The 20,055-nt window shown below is 46.2% G+C and overlaps 1 protein-coding gene across 3 annotated transcripts; it reads right to left on the bottom strand.

The window, feature by feature from the left end:
- Positions 1 to 3,410: 3,410 nt before the first annotated feature.
- On the bottom strand, positions 3,411 to 18,360 carry SLC35C1 (solute carrier family 35 member C1). 3 transcript variants are annotated; one of them, XM_040328162.1, is made up of 3 exons: positions 18,253 to 18,360; positions 10,429 to 10,943; positions 3,411 to 4,503 (listed from the first exon to the last, which is right to left on the bottom strand). In XM_040328162.1, exons 2-3 carry the CDS (start codon positions 10,913 to 10,915, stop codon positions 3,938 to 3,940), a joined length of 1,053 nt encoding a protein of 350 aa, XP_040184096.1. In that variant the 5' UTR covers positions 10,916 to 10,943; positions 18,253 to 18,360; the 3' UTR covers positions 3,411 to 3,937. The 3 variants fall into 3 exon arrangements, with proteins under 3 accessions (XP_040184096.1, XP_040184095.1, XP_040184094.1); XM_040328161.1 differs by lacking the exon at positions 18,253 to 18,360 and adding an exon at positions 11,088 to 11,186; XM_040328160.1 differs by lacking the exon at positions 18,253 to 18,360 and having other exon boundaries at positions 10,429 to 11,081.
- Between the last annotated feature and the right edge of the window lie 1,695 nt (positions 18,361 to 20,055).

The raw sequence follows: 20,055 nt of genomic DNA, 5'->3' as shown, positions 1-20,055 counted from the left end.
ACTTAGCCTCTGCATAGGAACGCCCATTACCCGGAAGCCGGGGGGGGGGGGGGGAATAGCTATACGACAGTATGTAAAATAAAAAATCAGCATACTGTCAATGTTGGAAGTGAGCACAATGTAATGTTCGAAAAATGTTTTTAGGGTGAACCTCCGCTTTAAGCTTGATCAATCAAGCTTTGACAAACAAATCTGGAAGCCGATTGGTTTCTATGCAGAGCTGCACCAGATATTGCACTCTACAGTTTTAGTAAATCACATCCCAATGTCACCTTGTGCCTGTAAGGCTAAACGCTCGTACACACAATCAGATTTTCCGACAATCGTGTGATGGCAGGGTTTTCGTCGTATAATACAACCGTTTGTACGCTCCGTCGGACAATTGTCGGAATTTCCGACAACAAATGATCTCATATTTTCCGGCAACAAATGTGTTCCGTCGGACTAAAATCCAAAACGTACAAACACGCATGCTCCGAACCAATGCTAACCATAAGACAACATTAGCAGAAGTTGTTCAAAGGCTGGCGCTAAAGAGCAGAAAAAACATGTAATTTTGTGTATGTTGGCTGAAAAAGTTCTGCCATCTGTATGCAGAACAAGTTCATGGCCAACGACCCTTCGCACAAAATTGCACGGATCCGATCGGGTGTACGAAGCTTAAGAAGAACATTCTCCAGCCCTCTCATACTTGCATTACCCATGCTCCCCTTGCATCTGCAGCTAGTAAGGATACCCAGCACTTTGGTATTGAGGAGCAAGGGACCTGCTCCCAGTGCCGGTCCAAGACATTGTGAAATGCTGCCCCCCCCCCCCCCAAAAATCATGCCCACCAAAAGGCCCCCAAATTCATTATTTTATATCATGATAACTAAAGGGGACCCGTCATGGCTCTATACATGTATAACGGAGTATAAGGAGGACCTGTCATGGCTCTATACATGTATAAAGGAGTACAAAAGGACCTGTCAGGGCTCTATACATGTGTATAGGAGTGTAAAAGGACGTGTCATGGCTCTATACATGTATATATCAATGTTCTGCCCACCCGCTCCTGTCACCACTAACAGCAGCGGCGCCGGGCTCCTCACAGGCAGTGGCGCCTGCCCGCTCACTTGCTGACTGCTCCCCCCCCCCTCTGCGAGTGTCCTCACAGGCAGCCCGGCGCCGTGCTCCTCACATGCAGCGGAGTAGGCGGAATGGGCTGGCTGGCGGGCGTTAGTATGCTGCCCCCCTAAAAGTGCCGCCTGGTACCCATGGTACCACCCGGTCCCATTATAGGGCCGGCCCTGCCTGCTCCCCTGTGACAGGCGTGGGCTAGAGCACAGTCACATGACCTGGGGAGTAATGTCAAAAATATCCTGGGTTGCCAACAGAGCCGGACTCAGCACTGGCTGTGGAGAAACATAAATCTGCCAGGGAGCACAGGTAAGACATGTATATAAATGAGGCGGGGGGGGGGGGGTGCCCTTCCCAGGAACACCTTCAATTACAAGACCTGGCCCACCCACCTCCCTGAGGTCACTGAAAACCTGCCGATGGACGACGTCATCAGCACATGGTGCATAAGAAGCCCATCTGCCCAGGACCGGATCTACCTCTCATTGCTGCAAGGCTTCGTTTCTCACCGATGGATGGGCACTACTGCCGTGATGTTCGTTTCTGAAGGTTCAGGATCCAGCCAAACTTCTGTAACATCTGGACACTCAAAGCCACCTTGTCTAACAGACTGACTGTTCCCTCAACAGCAGAAAAACTGAGAATAGTAAAAGGTGCCCACAACCTATGTAACTGAAGTAGTCCCTATGGCTTGGCCCGACCGACTTACTCCCAAAGCGAGTCTTCAGAAACAAGGCAAGTGCTGAATCAATGGCAGCAGCTCTAGATCTCCACAGCCAACTTTCACCAGATAGAAGTCTGGATAGCACCCTACACCAAACACGTCCAGCCACGTGGGGTCAGATGCATCCCGGCTGAGGATGGCTATGCTGGAGAGCTGCAATGGAGGAGGCAAGCTCTACCAGCGACATAGAGAACAGTCTTGATTTTTGTTCGCCAGTGTCTAATCCTCCTGTAGTTAGGTGGCAGTATAAACTGAAGGTTAGAGCCTTCCAGTGTCCCTGAATAGAAGGTTAGACTGGTGGTGAATGGATAACGGAGATATACTTGTCTAATGCCTCGTTTCCACTGAGCAGATCGGTTTGGTACAGTACGCCATTTTGAGCGTTTCCATTATGAAAGCGGCCCATACAACCAAATCATACCGCACCATTCTGGGTCCTGCTTCAGACGTGGGGTTATAGAAAATGGTAGTTTGGTTAGGGCGGAGCTACAATACATTCCACTGATTGGTGGACACACTAGGCAGTTTTTTCTAAACCCTGTATGGCCCCCGACTGTCCGACTTGCAGTGGAATCGCTCACCTGAATAGGCCGGACCATTCCAACCCTTCCAAACTGTACCGACCCGAACCGATCCACTCAGTGGAAACGAGGCACAATTCTCCAACCCTCCCTGCACAAGACACCCCCCCCCCCTTGTGCAGTGGACTGTTCCTGTTGCCATCACACCCATAGACCTGCTCTGGACGGGAGGACGTCAGGAACAGTTCACGCTGGATCATGGGGGAGCACCATTTGCAGGTGGAGCGAGTATAAGCTTCCTCTAACCCCCCAGACAAAAATGAGCGGTTCACCCATGCAGTGTCGGGACAGCCCCACTGCAAAGGGAAACTTTTTTTTTTGCAATTTTTATTTTATTTTATTACAATAACAAACAGATGCTGTGCAAAGTTTACAAACAGGTTATACTTACCTGCTCTGTAACAATGGTTTTGCAAGCAGCTCGCTATGGGGGCACCTGTGCATGCTCACTTCCAAGCTGCACTGTGTGTGTCTATAAAACACAGAGCGGGGCTCGGCCGCCCCCCCGATCACTCACCACTGGCTGTGGCTGACAGCAGGAGGAGCCAATGGTGTCTTCTGCTGTATTTGAGCCAATGAGGTACGAGGACAGCAGAGAGCCACAGCTCTTGTGCACATCACTGGATTAAGATCGGGCTCAGGTTTCTTTGGGGGGGGGGGGGTATGCGAAGGGAGGTCAACGCAGAAGTTTTTTTTACCTGCAGTAAGGTTAAATCAAAAAATAAATTAAAACCCTCTGCCTTTACAACCACTTTAACCATTTCCTATGCCAGGGATCTCCAAACAATGGCCCTCCAACTGTTGCAGAACTACACGTCCCATGAGGAATTGCAAAACTCTTCGCCATTCACAGACATGACTAGGCATGATGGGAATTGTAGTTCCTGAGCAACTGGAGGGCCATAGTTTGGAGCCCTTTGTCCTATGCTAACAAAAAAGAAAGAAAGATTTGGAGTTCTTTACCTATAGAATTAAGAGAGTGTGCCAACCTTCTACTGGGCTCAGTGGAGCCATAAACCATGAAGAGCACACCTCAGGGATCATCCGCACCATATCGTTTTTACTTGGATGCCAGCATTTTCTGGTGTGGAGGTTCATTGAGGCATGAAAAATGCACAGAGCTTTTGCACTAGATAATACAAATACAAATAAGATTGCATTGCAACTCACCATACATTTGCAGTGCATAAAGACCATGCACAGTAACACAAGTTATAACTTGCAAAATGGTGTGAATGGACCCTCGCTGCTGCAACCCTAAAAAGTATGACGCTGGCAGGATTTTCAGCACAGTGGAATGCACTCAATACTGTATGACCAGTATGGGGGGGGGCTGACCCTTTAAATATAAAGTCCTTATAAAGGTTTAGGTAGATGTTACAGATCGGCAGGTTTTTGAAGCACTAGAGCATGACAACTTCTAAGCCGTCCATAGACGGCTGCACAATTTTTCACATTTGATGCTCACTAGTCCGATATCTATTGGTCCATATTCAGTCTGAACGGTGGATTATTAAACCCCAGCAGGGCTTTTTTCCTCAGTACTATTAGTCTGCCCAGGCTGATCTTGTGTCTTCTTCAGCTCCAACCCCTTCACCCATGTGTAGGAGAAAGAGCCTCCAAGTACCATGATATTACTGGTCCACCACAACACAGTCTTCACCTGCTGGTAGTAAATAATGGCCAGCACGGTCTGAGCGCAAGCCTTTGCCGTTCCCGAGATGTTGTGAGTCAAGGGGCTGGTGAATTTAATCTGTAGTCCTGTGACGTACCCTATAGCAAAGCCGAAAACCCCACCCAGAGTCATCATACCCCAAAAGTACAAAGAGTCCAGCTTGTCAAATGCCATGAGGGTGCCGACCTCTCCGAACACCAGCAGCAGGGGCAGGAAGAGGATGCAAGCATTGACATTGTTGTAGAAGGTCAGGCGCCAGATGCTGCCATCAACGGCAGGAAGGACCTTTTTGGTGTAAATGGCGTTCAGGGAAACGCACAGGCTGGCCAGGACGCCATAAAATATTCCAGCCCAGGACAAGGTGCCTTCCGCGCCCTCTTGGTCTATGCCGAGGCAGAAGCCACCTGCGGAGGTAAGAAGGTGATGAGAAAAACATGTAAAATCAAAATCAATTAAATATTAATACAAGCTGGAAACAACACAACTGTGCCAAGGCTATCAATATTAATATTACTTTAACCACTTCATTACTGGGCACTTAAACCCCCTTCGTGCCCAGACCAATTTTCAGCGCTGAAGCATTTTGAATGACAAAAGTGTCATACAACACTGTACCCAAATTACATTATGATTTTTTTCCCCCACAAATAGAGCTTTCTTTTGGTGGTATTTGATCATCATTGCGGTTTTTATTTTTTATTCTATAAGCAAAACAAAACAAAAAAAAATTAAAAAAAAATTAAAAAAAAAAAAGAAAATTTTGAAAAAAAAAAAAAACACACACAATATGTTTTACTTTTTGTTATAATATCCCATTTAAAAAAAAAAAAAATTTCCCTCAGTTTAGGCCGATACGTATTCTTCTACATATTGTCCTCTTTTTTTTTTTTTTTTACAAAAATAAGAAATCGCAATAAGCGTATATTGATTGGTTTGCGCAAAAGTTATAGCGCCTACAAAATAGGGGATAGATTTATGATTTATTTTTTTAATAGTAATGGCGGCGATCTGCGTTTTTTTTTGTCAGGACTGCGATATTGCGGACATATCGGACACTTTTGACACAATTTTGGGACCATTCACATTTATACAGCGATCAGTGCTATAAAAATTCACTAATTACTGTATAAATGTGACTGGCAGGGAAGGGGTTAACACTAGGGGTGAGGAAGGGGTTAAATGTGTATCCTGGGTGTGTTCTAACTGTGTGGGGGGAGGTGACCGATGCTGTGTCCCTATGTACAAGAGACACAGATCGGTTTCCCCTCTCCCTGACAGGACATGGATCTCTGTGTTTACACACAGAGCTCCACGTCCCTGCTGTCACCGCCGATCGCGGGTAGCTGGCGGACATCGCGGCCGCCAGGCACACGCATTGGCTTCTCAGCGATGCGCCGGGCACATTGTTTCCCCTGCGGCGCGCACGGGAAATGTCAACAGGATGTCCACTCGCCACTTGAGAGCCGCGCTGTGGACGTCTTTCGTCTATAGCGTGGCTCTCAAGTGGTTAAATAACCTCCTGACCGCCATTTAACCAATTGACGATTTACCAGGCCGTTAATTTGCAATATGGCACTGTTATTTTAACTGACAATTGTGCAGTCATGCAATGCTGTACCAAAATAATATATTTTCTTCCCCCCCCACAAAGAGCTTTCTTTTGGTGGTATTTGATCACCGACAATTATTTTTAATTTCTGATAAAATTCATATCCGATTAAAACGTTTTTTGAAACAAAATCAAATTTCTTCATCAATTTAGGCCAATATATACCCTAATCTGCTACATATTTTTGGTAAATACTTTCGGTAGTATAGCGTAGTTGTCACGCTATAACAGAAAGTGCCAGAACAAGGAGGGATCATCAGGGATTCCTTGAAAGAAAGATTTAGGAAGATTGAAAACGTTTGCTTCTGCTATTAAATAGAATCTTCTTTCAATGACAACTTAAAGGGTCACTAAAGGAAAAAAATGTTTTTTGCTGAAATGACTGTTTACAGGGTATAGAGCAGTGATGGCGAACCTTGGCACCCCAGATGTTTTGGAACTACACTTCCCATGATGCTCAACTGCACTGAAGAGTGCATGAGCATCATGGGAAATGTAGTTACAAAACATCTGGGGTGCCAAGGTTCGCCATCACTGGTATAGAGACATAAAAGTTAACCGATTCCTTTTAAAAATGATTACAAATAGATAAAAACCAATCATATAATGTACATGCAAGTTAGTTTCACTTTTAAACTGGTTTCATGTTCCTGTGAACTAGAGAGACACACAGAACAAAAACAAACAAATCCAGGGCAGTGTTTTGTTTTTAAAATGCATCCGATTGGTTCTGAGGAGTTTTAGACACACAGTAATGACAGCTTAGACCACCGTGAGAATGGCTCCTTATAACCATCATACTGGGAGCTGACAACCAGGAAGTGTGGAGATCACAGCAGAATTACAGCAACTTCAAAGTAAAAACGAACAATAAGGACATGAAACCACGACTGCAGTAAGGTAAAGGAAGCTATTTAGCTAAAGAAAAAAAAAATTCCTTTAGTGATCCTTTATTAAAGGAGTTCTCTGAGCTAAAACTTTTAACCCCCGCTGTGCCCGGGCTGTAAAACTATACAAAATAAACCTTCACTTACCTGCCTACGATCCCCCGTTGTTCCGATATCGCCGTCCCGGTCTCTTCCACTTCCTGGGGGTCGGTGACTCACAGTGTGCTCAGCCTATCAGCGGCCGCAGCAATGTCCCGTTGCGGCCGCTGATAGGCTAAGCGCACTGTGAGTCACCGACCCCCAGGAAGCGGAAGAGACCGGGACGGCGATATCGGAACAACGGGGGATCGTAGGCAGGTAAGTGAAAGTTTATTTTGTATAGTTTTACAGCCCGGGCACAGCGGGGGTTAAAAGTTTTAGCTTAGAGAACTCCTTTAAAACCAGGTAGTTCAATTATTTGCATCCTGTGAAGGATGCGCTTATTTTTAATATTAAATGTTTGCAGAGAGCTGCGCCTACAGTTGGCACTGAGCTACATTTGTAGATTAGTAGACATTTTGTTCATTAAATTATTTGCCTTTCCCACACAGACACACTCCTAAACCTTGTGGACGGCCTTCCCAGAAGAGTTGAAGCTGTTATAGCTGCAAAGGGTGGGCCAATTCAATAATTGAACCCTACGGACCAAGACTGGGATGCCATTAAAGTTCATGTGTGTAAAGGCAGGCGTCCCAATACTTTTGACAATATAGTGTACATCCAAAACTTTTTTTTTTTTTTTAGTTTTGAAAAGAATAGGAGTAAGGTTAGAAGCCCTGTCAGGTTTTACTGCTTTCCAGTTCTCAGAGAGATTTCCCCTCACTTTCTGATCTAGAGACAACCTTTCACAAAACAGGAGGCGAGGAAACATGCAACGGGAAAGCAGATAAAAAAAAATAAAAAAAAAAAAATATTTAAAATCTGGCATACAGTGCTGCTAGAATTCCCAATCAGGTGCCAACAAGCCCCGCCCACAACTGACAAGAACACTGCAGAGAAATCAGCACTAGAGAGGACGATGGTGGTGCCCGCAGTGAGGTGTCTGGAACTATCAATAAAAATTCACCCCACCAGTGAACTTTGCTTCTACTTGAACTACTAACTGAATGACAGGTGGGGCATTGAATGAATGCTGTAGAACCCGTATATCAGATATATTAGATAGGTCAGTAGGCACAGAGAGAGACTGATCAGCTTTAAACTCTGCACCCAAACTTTATAGGTGACCAGACATCATCATCATCATCATCATCATCAATAAACTCTGCAGGGGTGTCCTTGTGCACGACAGCTAAGCCTGGATGAAAACCAGAAGTCTTAAGCAGATAGAAAAAGAGTCCTTGGAATGCATAGTCTAACTTAGACTGGAGAAAACTTATGGAGAAATATAAAATATATATATATATACACACCCCGTTTCCCCAAAAATAAGACCTATACTGTAATAGAGGGGATTAGAGGATTTTTACAAGCATTTTAACTCAGTTCACACTGGGGATTCCTGGCAGGCAGGGAGGGAGAGAGAAGACAGCACATTACATGGTAAGACCTACCCCGAAAATAAGCCCTACTGTGTCTTTTGTTGGCATAATTAATATAAGACCCGGGCTTATTTTTGGGGAAACACGGTATTTATATATATATATATATATATATATATATATATATATATATATATATATATATATATATATATATATATATATATATATCCAAAACGTAAAAATAAAAAATATGAATAGAGTCAAAGAGTAAAAAACATGTTTTTACTGCCGTCTGTCCCTGCTGGGAGTATTCACACTCTATTGTTCTGATGACAGTTTCTTACAGCCGACAGCATCACAGGAATGAAGAAGAAATCCTCCAATGGGGATCCTTGTTCACAGATGGGCATTTAAAAAAAAAAAAAAAAAAAAAATGTATATTATATATCGATCGAACATTTTCCAGCTCTTAAAGCGGGGGTTCACCCTAAAAAAAAAATTCTAACATTGCATGGAGCCGACCCATGAGACCGACAGTATGCTGTTTTTTCATACTAACATACCATTTTAGGGCGATTTTCACCCCCCCGGCTTTCCCACGGGAGTGGGCGTTCCTAATCACAGGCTGTGATTGACGTGCTTCCGCCCCGGCGCATACTGCGCGTCATGAGTTGCCGAAAGAAGCCGAACGTCGGTGCGGCTCTATACGGCGCCTGCGCAGAGACGTTCGGCTTCTTTTGGCAACTCGTGACGCGCAGTATGCGCCGGTCGGAAGCACGTCAATCACAGCCTGTGATTAGGAATGCCCACTCCCGCGGGAAAGCCGGGGGTTAAAAAAAAAAAAAAAAAAAAAAAAAACGCCCTAAAAAGGTATGTACACAAGAAAAAAAAACAAAAAAAAACAAACAACAACAGCAGCATACTGTCGGTCTCATAGGTCGGCTCCATGCAATGTTAGAATTTTTTTTTAGGGTGAACCCCCGCTTTAACTGATCAGACACAGAAAAAAAAAAAAGTTTTGCCTTTACAGCTCTAAAACCCTTCTATGGTGTCGTCCCCCCCCCCTTATCTATTTAGGATGATTTTCCTTCACTTCCTGTATAAAAGCATAACAGGAAGTTAAAAGAAGTTCTCAAAGCAAGGGAAGAGCTCTCTTTGAGAAGTGTCACTGCAAAAAGTGTCCCTGTTGGAAGATTTCCTGTTGCATTGACACCTTGAAATGTTGGATGCCAATGGTCACCGGGACAAGGGGTCCCCCATTGCCTCAATGGTCACCGGGGCAAGGCGTCCCCCATTGCCTCAATGGTCACCGGGGCAAGGCGTCCCCCATTGCCTCAATGGTCAACGGGGCAAGGCGTCCCCCATTGCCTCAATAGTCAACGGGGCAAGGCGTCCCCCATTGCCTCAATGGTCACCGGGGCAAGGCGTCCCGTTGCCTCAATGGTCACCGGGGCAAGGCGTCCCGTTGGAAGATTTCCTGTTGCATTGAAACCTCAAAATGTTGAATGCAAATGGTCCCCGGGGCAAGGGGTGTCCTTGCCAAAATGATCACCGGGGCAAGGGGTCTCATTGGCTCAATGTCACCAGGGCAAAGAGTATTTTATCCCATAGACATTTACTATTAGCCGAGTATTCAGCCCATCTTAAACAGCAGCACCTGTCTCACTATCACTACATGGGTTAGCACAGATATCTAACTTTATACAGAGTCCCGTTGCCATAATGGTCACCGGGGCAAAAAAAGGGTCCCGTTGCCATAATGGTCACCGGGACAAAAAAAAAAGGGTCCCGTTGCCATAATGGTCACCGGGACAAAAAAAGGGTCCCGTTGCCATAATGGTCACCGGGACAAAAAAAGGGTCCCGTTGCCATAATGGTCACCGGGACAAAAAAAGAGTCCCGTTGCCATAATGGTCACCGGGGCAAAAAGAGTCCAGTTGCCATAATGGTCACCGGGGCAAAAAGAGTCCAGTTGCCATAATGGTCACCAGGGCAAAAAGAGTCCAGTTGCCATAATGGTCACCGGGGCAAAAAAAAGGGAAAAAGGGTCCCGTTGCCATAATGGTCACCGGGGCAAAAAGAGTCCCGTTGGAAGATTCCCTGTTGCATACCTCAAAATGTTGGATGCCAATAGTCACCGGGGCAGAGAGTCCCGTCACCAAATGGTCAGCGAGGAACAGAGTACCGGTGTCAAAAGGTATTAGGACACCCAGCATTGACAAAGACATAAAAACCCAACAGAGGTTCTAACCCCTGAAAAAACCTTCATCGCTATGCACGCTTTAAGTGAGCTCTTGCGGCAAGGCTTACCAAGGATGACCCCGCAGGACAGCAGGGCGTAGAGGGACGTGGTCTGCTTCAGCATGATGTAGGACAGCAGGACGTTGAAGACGGTACTGAGGCACCGGCCCACCGTGTAGAAGGCCACCCCGAGGTGCTTGAGGCACAGGTTGTTGAAGGTGATCATACCGATGAAGACGACGGAGAGGGGCAGCACGCTGCGCAGGACTTTGAGGTCGAAACGTATGGAGGGGAACTCCAGCATGTGGGTGGGGATGACCATGGTGAGCAGGCCGAGGGTCTTACACAGGAGGACGGTGACCACACACTGGTAGAAGGTGACGAAGATCGGGGCGTCCAGCTTGAGGGATGGACTGTCCAGCAGGTACTTGTTGAGGAAGACCATGGTGATGGAGACGAACCAATAGAGCGCGACCACCATGGCAATCTTCAGTGATGTGATCAGGAAGGACTCCCGGCCCCCCTTCTCCGTCTCTCCTTCCCCTTCTAGCGCCATCCTCAGGATGCTGGAGCGTTTCAGAGTCCTGTACATGGTGAACACAGGCAAGGTCAGCACACATGAGACATACACAGAGGAGGAAGAAGAAGGAGAGCAGACAGCAAACACGGCAGCAGCTCAGTCATACAAAGTAGAAGAAGCATCAGAGAAGAAAGTCAGTCCTCCTCACCCAACCCCCCGACACCTGCCGGGACACCCAACACGTGAGCGCCCTCCCCCGGACACTTATTTCTAATGACAACCCGCAACTTGCTTCCGGGTTCGCCGCGTACATATGACGTCACATGTCGCCTCCACGTAGCAGCGGCGGCCATGTTTTTGGTGGATAGTCGTGTTGTACAATAAACGCACATAAAATAAAAAATATTGCAGGTTTATAGTACTTGAATGCGTAGCTGGTTACCTTTTCCCTTTCTTTAGGCTTTTATTCATTTGTTTTCACCTGGTGGTCCTTGTCCCAGACCTAGGGTGACAACATAACTCCCAACTGTCCCTCATTTGGAAGGGGGAGTCTCCCTATGACCAAGTCCTTTATTTAAAACCATTATTAAACTATCAAGCACCTCATAAATTGTACTAAACATTTCACATAGGCTCTAATTGATTGTATTTTTAATTCTGAAAAGCCAGTATGAGGAAATAGAAGGTGTGAGGAAAAAGTAAATGTTTGTGTATTATTAATAATATTATTATTATTATTATTATACAGGATTTATATTGTGCCGCTGCAGTGTCATATTCTGCTGCCTATCCTAGAATGCTGCTGAAGTCACGTGACGGGCAACTGCGCATGCGCTCCAACGGCAAATGTGATGCGTTCCAGGGGATTTACGACACTACCCTTCAGTGTACCATCACAATTTGTCACGGAAGTGACGTATTACCATACACGGAGAGGAGGGAGAGGAGGGAGAGAGAGAGAGAGAGAGAGAGAGACCCATTCACAGCGAGAGAGAAATAAAGATATAGAGATACTGAGATACATTCAGAGCGAGAGAGAGATCGTGTACATATATTTTATATAACGGAAGTAATGCACATAGGGGAGGTATTCCCCCTCCCCGAGCCCCACTTCTCTCTCAGTATCTCTATATCTATATCCCTCTCTCGCTCTGAATGTATCTACGTATCTCTATATGTCTATTTCTCTGTCGCTCTGAATGGGTCTCTCTCTCTCTCTCTCTCTCTCTCTCTCTGTCCCCCCGGCTCCGTGTATGGTAATACGTCACTTCTGTGACAAATTGTCATGGGTTCACTGAAGGGTAGTGTCGTGAATCCCCTGAAACGCATCACATTTGCCGTTGGAACGCATTGCGCATGCGCAGTTCGCCGCCACGTGACTTAGGCAGCATTCTGCGATAGGGAGCAAACAGTGACACTACACCGCCAGTTTGCACAGCGCTTTACAACATGGGGCAAACAGTACAGTTACAATACAATTCAATACAGGAGGGATCAGAGGGCCCTGCTCGCAAGAGCTTGCAATCTAGAAGTATTAAAGCGGAACTAAACCCTCTCATCCTTCACAGCCAAGAAAGCCGCCATGTTAGCCTCTGTTTGATCTGCTGGCTAATCACAGGTGCTGCACCTGTGATTAGCCATTTAAGACCCCTTTCACACTGGGGCATTTTTCCCAGGTGCTATTGGGCTAAAAATGGCACCTGTAAAATGCCTCCCCTGCAGCCCCAGTGTGAGAGCCCGAGTGCTTTTACACTGGGGCGGTGCGCTTGCAGGACGTTCCAAAAATTCCTGCAAGCAGCATCTTTCGGGCGGTGAGGGAGCGGGCGGTGAGGGAGCGGTGTATACATGGCCAGCGCTGCCGAAGCGCCTGCAAAACAGTTTGGTAGCAGCGCTTTTAATCCTTTATTTGGCCACTAGTGGGGGTTAAAAGCGCACTGCTAGCGGCCGAAAAGTGGTACTATAACAGAGGTAAACCCCCCCCCCCCCCCCCCCCCCCGGCTCAGTGTGAAAGTAGCCTTATAGTTTGACAGTTTGCAAAAGTGACAGTTTTTCCACGGAATGCCTTGAATGTAACTCTTTTGAAAAACAATTGAATTGATGGGTTTAGTTCCTGTTCTGTCTGTAACTCCACACAGTAATGCAAGGCTTTCTCCCTGGTGTGGAGTGTCGTGCTCGCCCCCTCCCTTGGACTACAGGCGAGTCAGGACGCTCTCTACGTTGCAGATAGAGAAAGGAGCTGTGTTAGTGGGCGTCCTGACTCTCCCGTAGTCCAAGGGAGGGGGCGAGCACGACACTCCACACCAGGGAGAAAACCTTGCATTACTGTGTGGAGTTACAGACAGAAGAACAGGAAGTGAGGATTTCTCAGAAGAAATAAGGACATTTAAAAGCAACATCGAGGGATGAGGTAAGTGAAGGAGGACTGCACTAAGGTAAAGGAAGATATTTAGGATTTTTTTTTTTTACCTTTACAACCCCTTTAAACCCACAGATTTTACCGTTTCCTAAATTGGTTACATTCAACGCATTCCATGAATGATAACTGTCACTCATGTAGGCAACACATACTAGCACATTATAAAAGACTTACCTTGAAAGAAAGCCCTCCAGCAGCACGCTTTCACCGCTGACAGGGCTTTCATCTTCACCTGGTCTTCGATCCAGGTTCACGGGCTGCTGTCCTTTGAGTGGGCGAGCCGCGATGATGTCACTCCCATGCAGTGAATCACTGTTTACGGCACAGGGCTCTGAAGCAGGGGTCTCCAAACTGCGGCTCGAGGGCCAGATGTGGCCCTTTGCTAGCCTTTATCCAGCCCTTGGGGCACTATTCCTCCCACTGAGGCCAACAATGGAGCACTATGTTTTCCACTGATACCAATGATGGGATACTATTCCTCCTACCAATACTAATAATGGGGCACTACGCCTCCTACTGACCACCAACCCTGAGGCCATATTTATTCTTACTGATGCTGGGCTTGGCACATTTTCTACCCAGGTGAATCCAGGTGTATATTCCAGTTAAAATAAATGTAGGAAAACCTGACAGTCTCTCAAATTCCATGAATGATGAAGTAGTTTATTAAAACATCATTGTAGTAGAAACTACTGTAGATGCTGACTTTTAATATTAGGACACTTACCTGTCCATCGATCCTGTAAAGTCGGCACCCCAGCTGATTTTCCGATCGGCTCTCGGGCGCTACCGCCGCCATTTGTGGTAAGGGAAACCAGCAGTAAAGCCTTTCGGCTTCACAGCCGGTTCCCTACTGCGCGAAGCACGTGGCGCTTTTTAACTGGCCCGACGGTAGCGTTCAATGTATACAGTAATTGTCTTTGTTGTTTGTGAATTTTCATACAAGTTAAAGAGGAAGTAATCTCCCTCTGCTGACATTTACCTACAGTATACGTAAACCTATAATAAGGCTTATCTAGAGGTAGTGTAAATATCTCCTAAATGTGCACCGTTTAGGAGATATTTTCATTACATGCAGCCAGTGACATCACTGGCGCATGCGCTTTGAAGGAACGGGTGCCGTTCCTTCCGAGTCCTGTGCCGTGAACGGCGGCTCCCGCGTGCATGTGCGCTAGTGATGTCATCGCGGCTCCGGCCAATCACAGAGCTGGAGCCTGCGAACTCGGAAGCAAGAGAGAAAATAGTAGCGACTGCAACAGCTTTGTTTTAAGGTAGGTTTAACATAATGTGCTAGTATGCAATGTATACTAGCACATTATGGCCCAGATTCTCAAAGGAGTTACCCCGTCATAACTCTGAGTGTGAGGCGTCGTATCTATGCGCCCGATTCTTAGAATCAGTTACGCATAGATTTGTCTTAGATCCGACCGGCGTAAGTCTCGTCGTATCTAAGTTGCATATTTACGCTGGCCGCTAGGTGGCGCTTCCGTCGATTTACACGTCAAATATGGTAATGAGCTAGATACGCCGATTCTCAAACGTACGTGCGCCCGGTGCATTTTTTTACGTTGTTTACATAAGGCTTTTTTGGGCGTAAAGTTACCCCTGCTCTATGAGGCGTAGATGAAGCGTACCAATGTTAGGTATGGACGTCGGAACAGCGTTGAATTTTTCACGTTATACGTTGTTTGCGTAAGTCGTCCGTGAATGGGGCTGTGTGTAAGTTACGTTCACGCCGAAAGCATTGAGTAGTTGCGGCGTAATTTGGAGCATGTGCACTGGGATACATCCACGGACGGCGCATGCACCGTTAATAAAAAACGTCATTTACGTGGGGTCACAATTAATTTATATAAAACACGCCCACATCTAACACATTTGAATTAGGCGGGCTTACGCCGGCCAATTTACGCTACGCCGCCGCAACTTACGGAACAAGTGCTTTGTGAATACTGCACTTGCCTGTCAAAGTTGCGGAGGCGTAGCGTAAATAAGATACGCTACGCCCGCACACAAATACGCGCTCCCTACCTGAATCTGGCCCTATGACTTTACCTTGCAGGAAGAAAAAAAAAAACTTCCAGTGGTATACAACTGCTTTAATACATTTTTCAGTGACATCACGAAATGCATCTTTGTGAAAATCGGATGTGTACCAGACCTTACACCTTATTACTCCACTCCTAGACTTATTAAGCTTTTAACCCTTGCGGTGTGGGGTGCGGAGATCTACTGCAGGTTTCTTTTTCTCACTTGGATTGAAGATTTAAGTATACTTGAATATGATACAAACCTCTACCATGGCCAGGTCCAGAGAGGTGCTGAGAAGGGGCTATGCCCCCCTCCTAGATTTCAGTTGTGCCCCCAATGCTATCCCCTGTACACTGCCCTCCCATCTTCTGCCCCCCTGACCTTTTTACTACACCCCCCACATCAGACAGGCTAGATCTGGCCCCATTCTCTACAGCAGTGATTCTCAACCCTGTCTGTTAGTACCACCAACTGGCCATGTTTGGGAATTTCTCTTGGATAAAATAGCTGTCCAAAATACCAAAACCATGGACTCTGATTTAAAGCACCTGTGCAAGATAAAGGAAAAACCTGCAAACATGGCCTGTTGTGGGTATGAGGACAGGGTTGAGAACCACTGGTCTAGGGCAGTGGTGTTCAACCTCAGCCCTTAAAGCGGGAGTTCACCCGAAAAACTATTTTTAACATTAGATTGATGCTCATTTTGTCAAGGGGAATCGGTGTTTTTTTTTTTAAAATCGAAGCAGTACTTACCGTTTTAGAGAGCGATCTTCTCCGCCGCTTCCGGGTATGGTCTTCGGGACTGGGCGTTCCTATTTGATTGACAGTCTTCCGACGGTCGCATACATCGCGTCACGAGTAGCCGAAAGAAGCCGAACGTCGTGTGGCTCTATACGGCACCTGCGCACCGACGTTCGGCTACTTTAGGAAAATCGTGATGCGCTGTATGCGACCGTCGGAAGCCTGTCAATCAAATAGGAACGCCCAGTCCCGCAGCCCATACCCGGAAGCGGCAGAGAACATCGCTCTCTAAAACGGTAAGTACTGCTTCGATTTAAAAAAAAAACACCCGATTCCCCTTCACAAAATGAGCCTCAATCTAATGTTAAAAATTATGTTTTTGGGTGAACCTCCACTTTAAGTACCCCCAACAGGCCATGTTTTGGGAACTCCCCCTAGATAAAATAGCTCTTATCAATACCATTGATATTGATTTAAAAGAAAAACATGGCCCATGGGGGGTACTTGAGGACAGGGTTGAGGACCACCATAGGTGTGCGCAGCCTATTGCATTAGGGTGTGCACCCCAAAGCTCAAACACACATGCGCGTGTATGTATAAATATATAGGGCGGTAGGGCAATGGACAGCATCGGTAGAGCAGTGGACAAAGTCAGTAGGGCAGAGGTTGGTGTGAGTGGTCAAATTTTTTTATATATTTTTTTTATTATTACATTTTTACAATTGCATCATTTTTTACACAATAATTTTTTTTTTTCACAATTTTCTCCATTGGGGGTTTTAGTGAAATGTTAGGGGTCTAAACGGGCCCCTAAAGTCTTACTTTTGAGATAAAGAAAGATTGAGGCTCCATGCACACTGAAGCTGATAAAAGCTATAAAAAAACGCCAGTAGCTTTGCAGGGAGCCTTTCAACGTTTTTTTGCGTTTTTGCAATAGCTTTAATCAACGTTTTTGAGTGTAGCTTTTTTTTTTTTTTACTTTTAATTTTTTAATGGATAAAAAAAAACGCGAAAAAACGCAGGCACCAGCGTTTTTGAGCGTTTTTAATCGCTTTTTCCCGCCTGAAAAATGGCACTTTTAACGCAAATTTCGGCGGTTCAGAAAAAAGCCAATAAACTCCAAAGCTCATTAACACTAAAAAACTCCCAGGTGTGCATGGGCACATAGGCTAACATAGAGTTCAGTTTGTGGGCTTTTAAAAAAAAAAAGCCAAAACGCCAATAAACTGCAGTTTATCAGCTTCAGTGTGCATGGAGCCAAAGAAAGGGACTGGGGACTAAGGATGAGCTCTGGAGTGTTCGCATAGTACACGTGCAGAGCCCGCCAGGAAGTGCGCACGGTGCTGCGCTAATCACAGTCAGGGAGACATTGTCCCGATGCTCTGCTGCAGGGATCATGAAATGTCTCCCTGGCTGTGATTAGCGCAGCGCCGTGCACACTTCCTGCACGTGTACTATGCGAACACGCCAGAGCTCATCCTTACTGGGGACAGAGATTACCCAGTACCTTTCTCTGTAGCCAAGCAGCAGGGGGAATCTGCCCAGCACAGGGGGGATTAGGGTGTGCCCTGGCACACCCTGTGCGCACGCCTATGAGGACCACTGATCTACAACAATAAAACATTTTGCATCAAAGTGCGTTAAGATATTAAAGGGGCGTTCGCCTATGCAGCCACAAGCCAAATTTGTCTCAAGCGCCTATGATTCGGCTCCAAACATGTACGCTCGGCTCAGCTGACCCTCTTGGTTTATGCGATTTAAATGAGACTGATATAGAAAGACAGGCAACAGTATGGTAATACTTTTTCTAACATGCCCAGAGCATTTTCCTCTTAGGCTGCATTCACACCTGAACGCGGCGTATTTTACCGCGATTTGACGCGACAAATTGCGGCATTTTGTCCCGCGATTTGCCGTGACAAATGTGAACGATCTCCATAGCCGACAATGTTAAATAACCCCTCCAGCGTATTTCAGGCTGCAATAGCGTCGCGCTACAGGCGACAAAACGCCTAGGTGTGAATGGAGCCGAGGTTGGCTGGCTGGTGTCTGCCCAATTCTATAGATGTGATATTTCTGCTGAGAATAGAATACATTTCAGCAGATAGAGAGTTAGGGGGTACCCCAAGTCTGATGCAACCTGCTCCCCCATCTAAAGACCCCTTCACCCCCAGATTCCTCTTACCTGTGACAAGTCTGGAGGTCTCTAAGGAAGCTAGCTGCAACTACTGACTCCTCAGCTCCAACGTCACCACCAGGAACAGATGTATTCAAAGTAGTCCCGCCCCACACTCCTCACTAATTGTCTCTATTTCCTTATCACACAACAGCCTGGAGAACAGGTTTACCATGCAATTCCTCCATACAGCTACACCCTACTACACCGACCCACCCACATCTCAGACATGCAGTCCCAACTATATATTTTAATATAGCACATTTTACGTAAGTGTTACGCAAGACACAGTGGGTTATCATTCTGTGTTACGTTACAGGGGGGGGGGGGGGGTCACCTCCCAAGATTCAACTCTATAGAACCCGAAAAACATATCGCTGCTTAACCACTTCAATACCGGGCACTTTCACCCCCTTCTGCCCAGGACAATTTTTAGCTTTTAGTGACGTCGCACTTTGAATGACAATTGCGCGGTCATGCAACACTGCACCCAAACTAAATTGTTATCATTTTCTTCCCACAAATAGAGCTTTGTTTTGGTGGTATTTATTTTTTTGTTTTGTTTTATATTTTGCTAAACAAACTAAAAAAGTCCAAAATAAAAACAAAAACATTTTTTTTTCTTTGTTTCGGTTATAACATTTTTGTTTTCTCCTTCACTGATGGGCACTGATGAGTTGGCACTGATAAGGTGGCACTGATATGTAGATTTGATGGGCACTGATAGGTGGCACTGACAGGTGGCTATGATGATGGGCTTTGACAGGTGGCTGTGATGGGCACTGACAGGTGGCACTTATTGACACTGACAGGAGGCACTGACAGGTGGCACTGATAGGCAGCACTGATGATGAGGTACTGATGAGGTATTGACAGGTGTTACTGTAGGGCACTGAATGGCACTGTGATGGGCACTGATTGGCACTGTGGTGGGCACCTACAGCCGTTTTTGATGGGGTATTGACTGGCAACTGATGGAGTCTGCAGTACCGCATTTGGCCTGAGGTGTGGGCTCACCGGAGCTGAGCAGAGCCGAACAGCGATGATCGCAGCCGATCTGCGCTGTTCGGCAATGCTCGGAAAGACACGGAAATACTCAGTTTCCGAGCATTTCCGACGTTTGCCGAGGTCAGCTGACGTGTCCTCGGGCCTTTCCGTCTGTTTCTGAGGCTCTCTGGCGCCCCCCCACCTTTGGCCACATGCGGTATTGCATCCCATTGAAGTCAATGCGGAACAAATTATTTTAGTTTCCATTGACTTCAATGGTGAAACTCGCTTTGATATGCAAGTTCTTTGGATTACGAGCATTCTCCTGGAATGAATTATGCTTGTAATCCGAGGTTCAACTGTACTGGCAAAGTGCATTCCTGAGAACTGAGTGAGAAGGGTGTTGTATTGTATTTGGGCGGAGGAAAAGAGATATTGTCATTGTGTGTGTTAATGGAATAAATAAACAAACGACTTTCCAAACTACGAATCGTTATCCCGAAAATATATACGTACATACAATAAATATTGGATCGATATACATACAAAACGGATCGATTCGGTATAACGAATATCTTTTTACCTCCGGCACTGTGGACAGATTTTCGGCGCATTTCTGCCACTAGCGGGGAGCTTTTAACCCCCGCTAGCGGCCGAGAAAGGGTTAAAACCGCCCGCAATGCGCTGCTGAAGCAGCGCATTGCGGGCTGTATAGCCGCGCTGTCCCATTGATTTCAATGGGGAGGAGCGGTGGAGGAGCGGTAAACACACTGCGTCTTCACTATTTCAAAGATACGGCTAGCAGGACTTTTTTTATCGTCCTGC

The sequence above is a fragment of the Rana temporaria genome, chromosome 11 (genome assembly GCF_905171775.1).
Source record: "Rana temporaria chromosome 11, aRanTem1.1, whole genome shotgun sequence".
NCBI classification, from domain to species: domain Eukaryota; kingdom Metazoa; phylum Chordata; class Amphibia; order Anura; family Ranidae; genus Rana; species Rana temporaria.
This window is presented reverse-complemented; position numbering and strand designations above follow the sequence as displayed.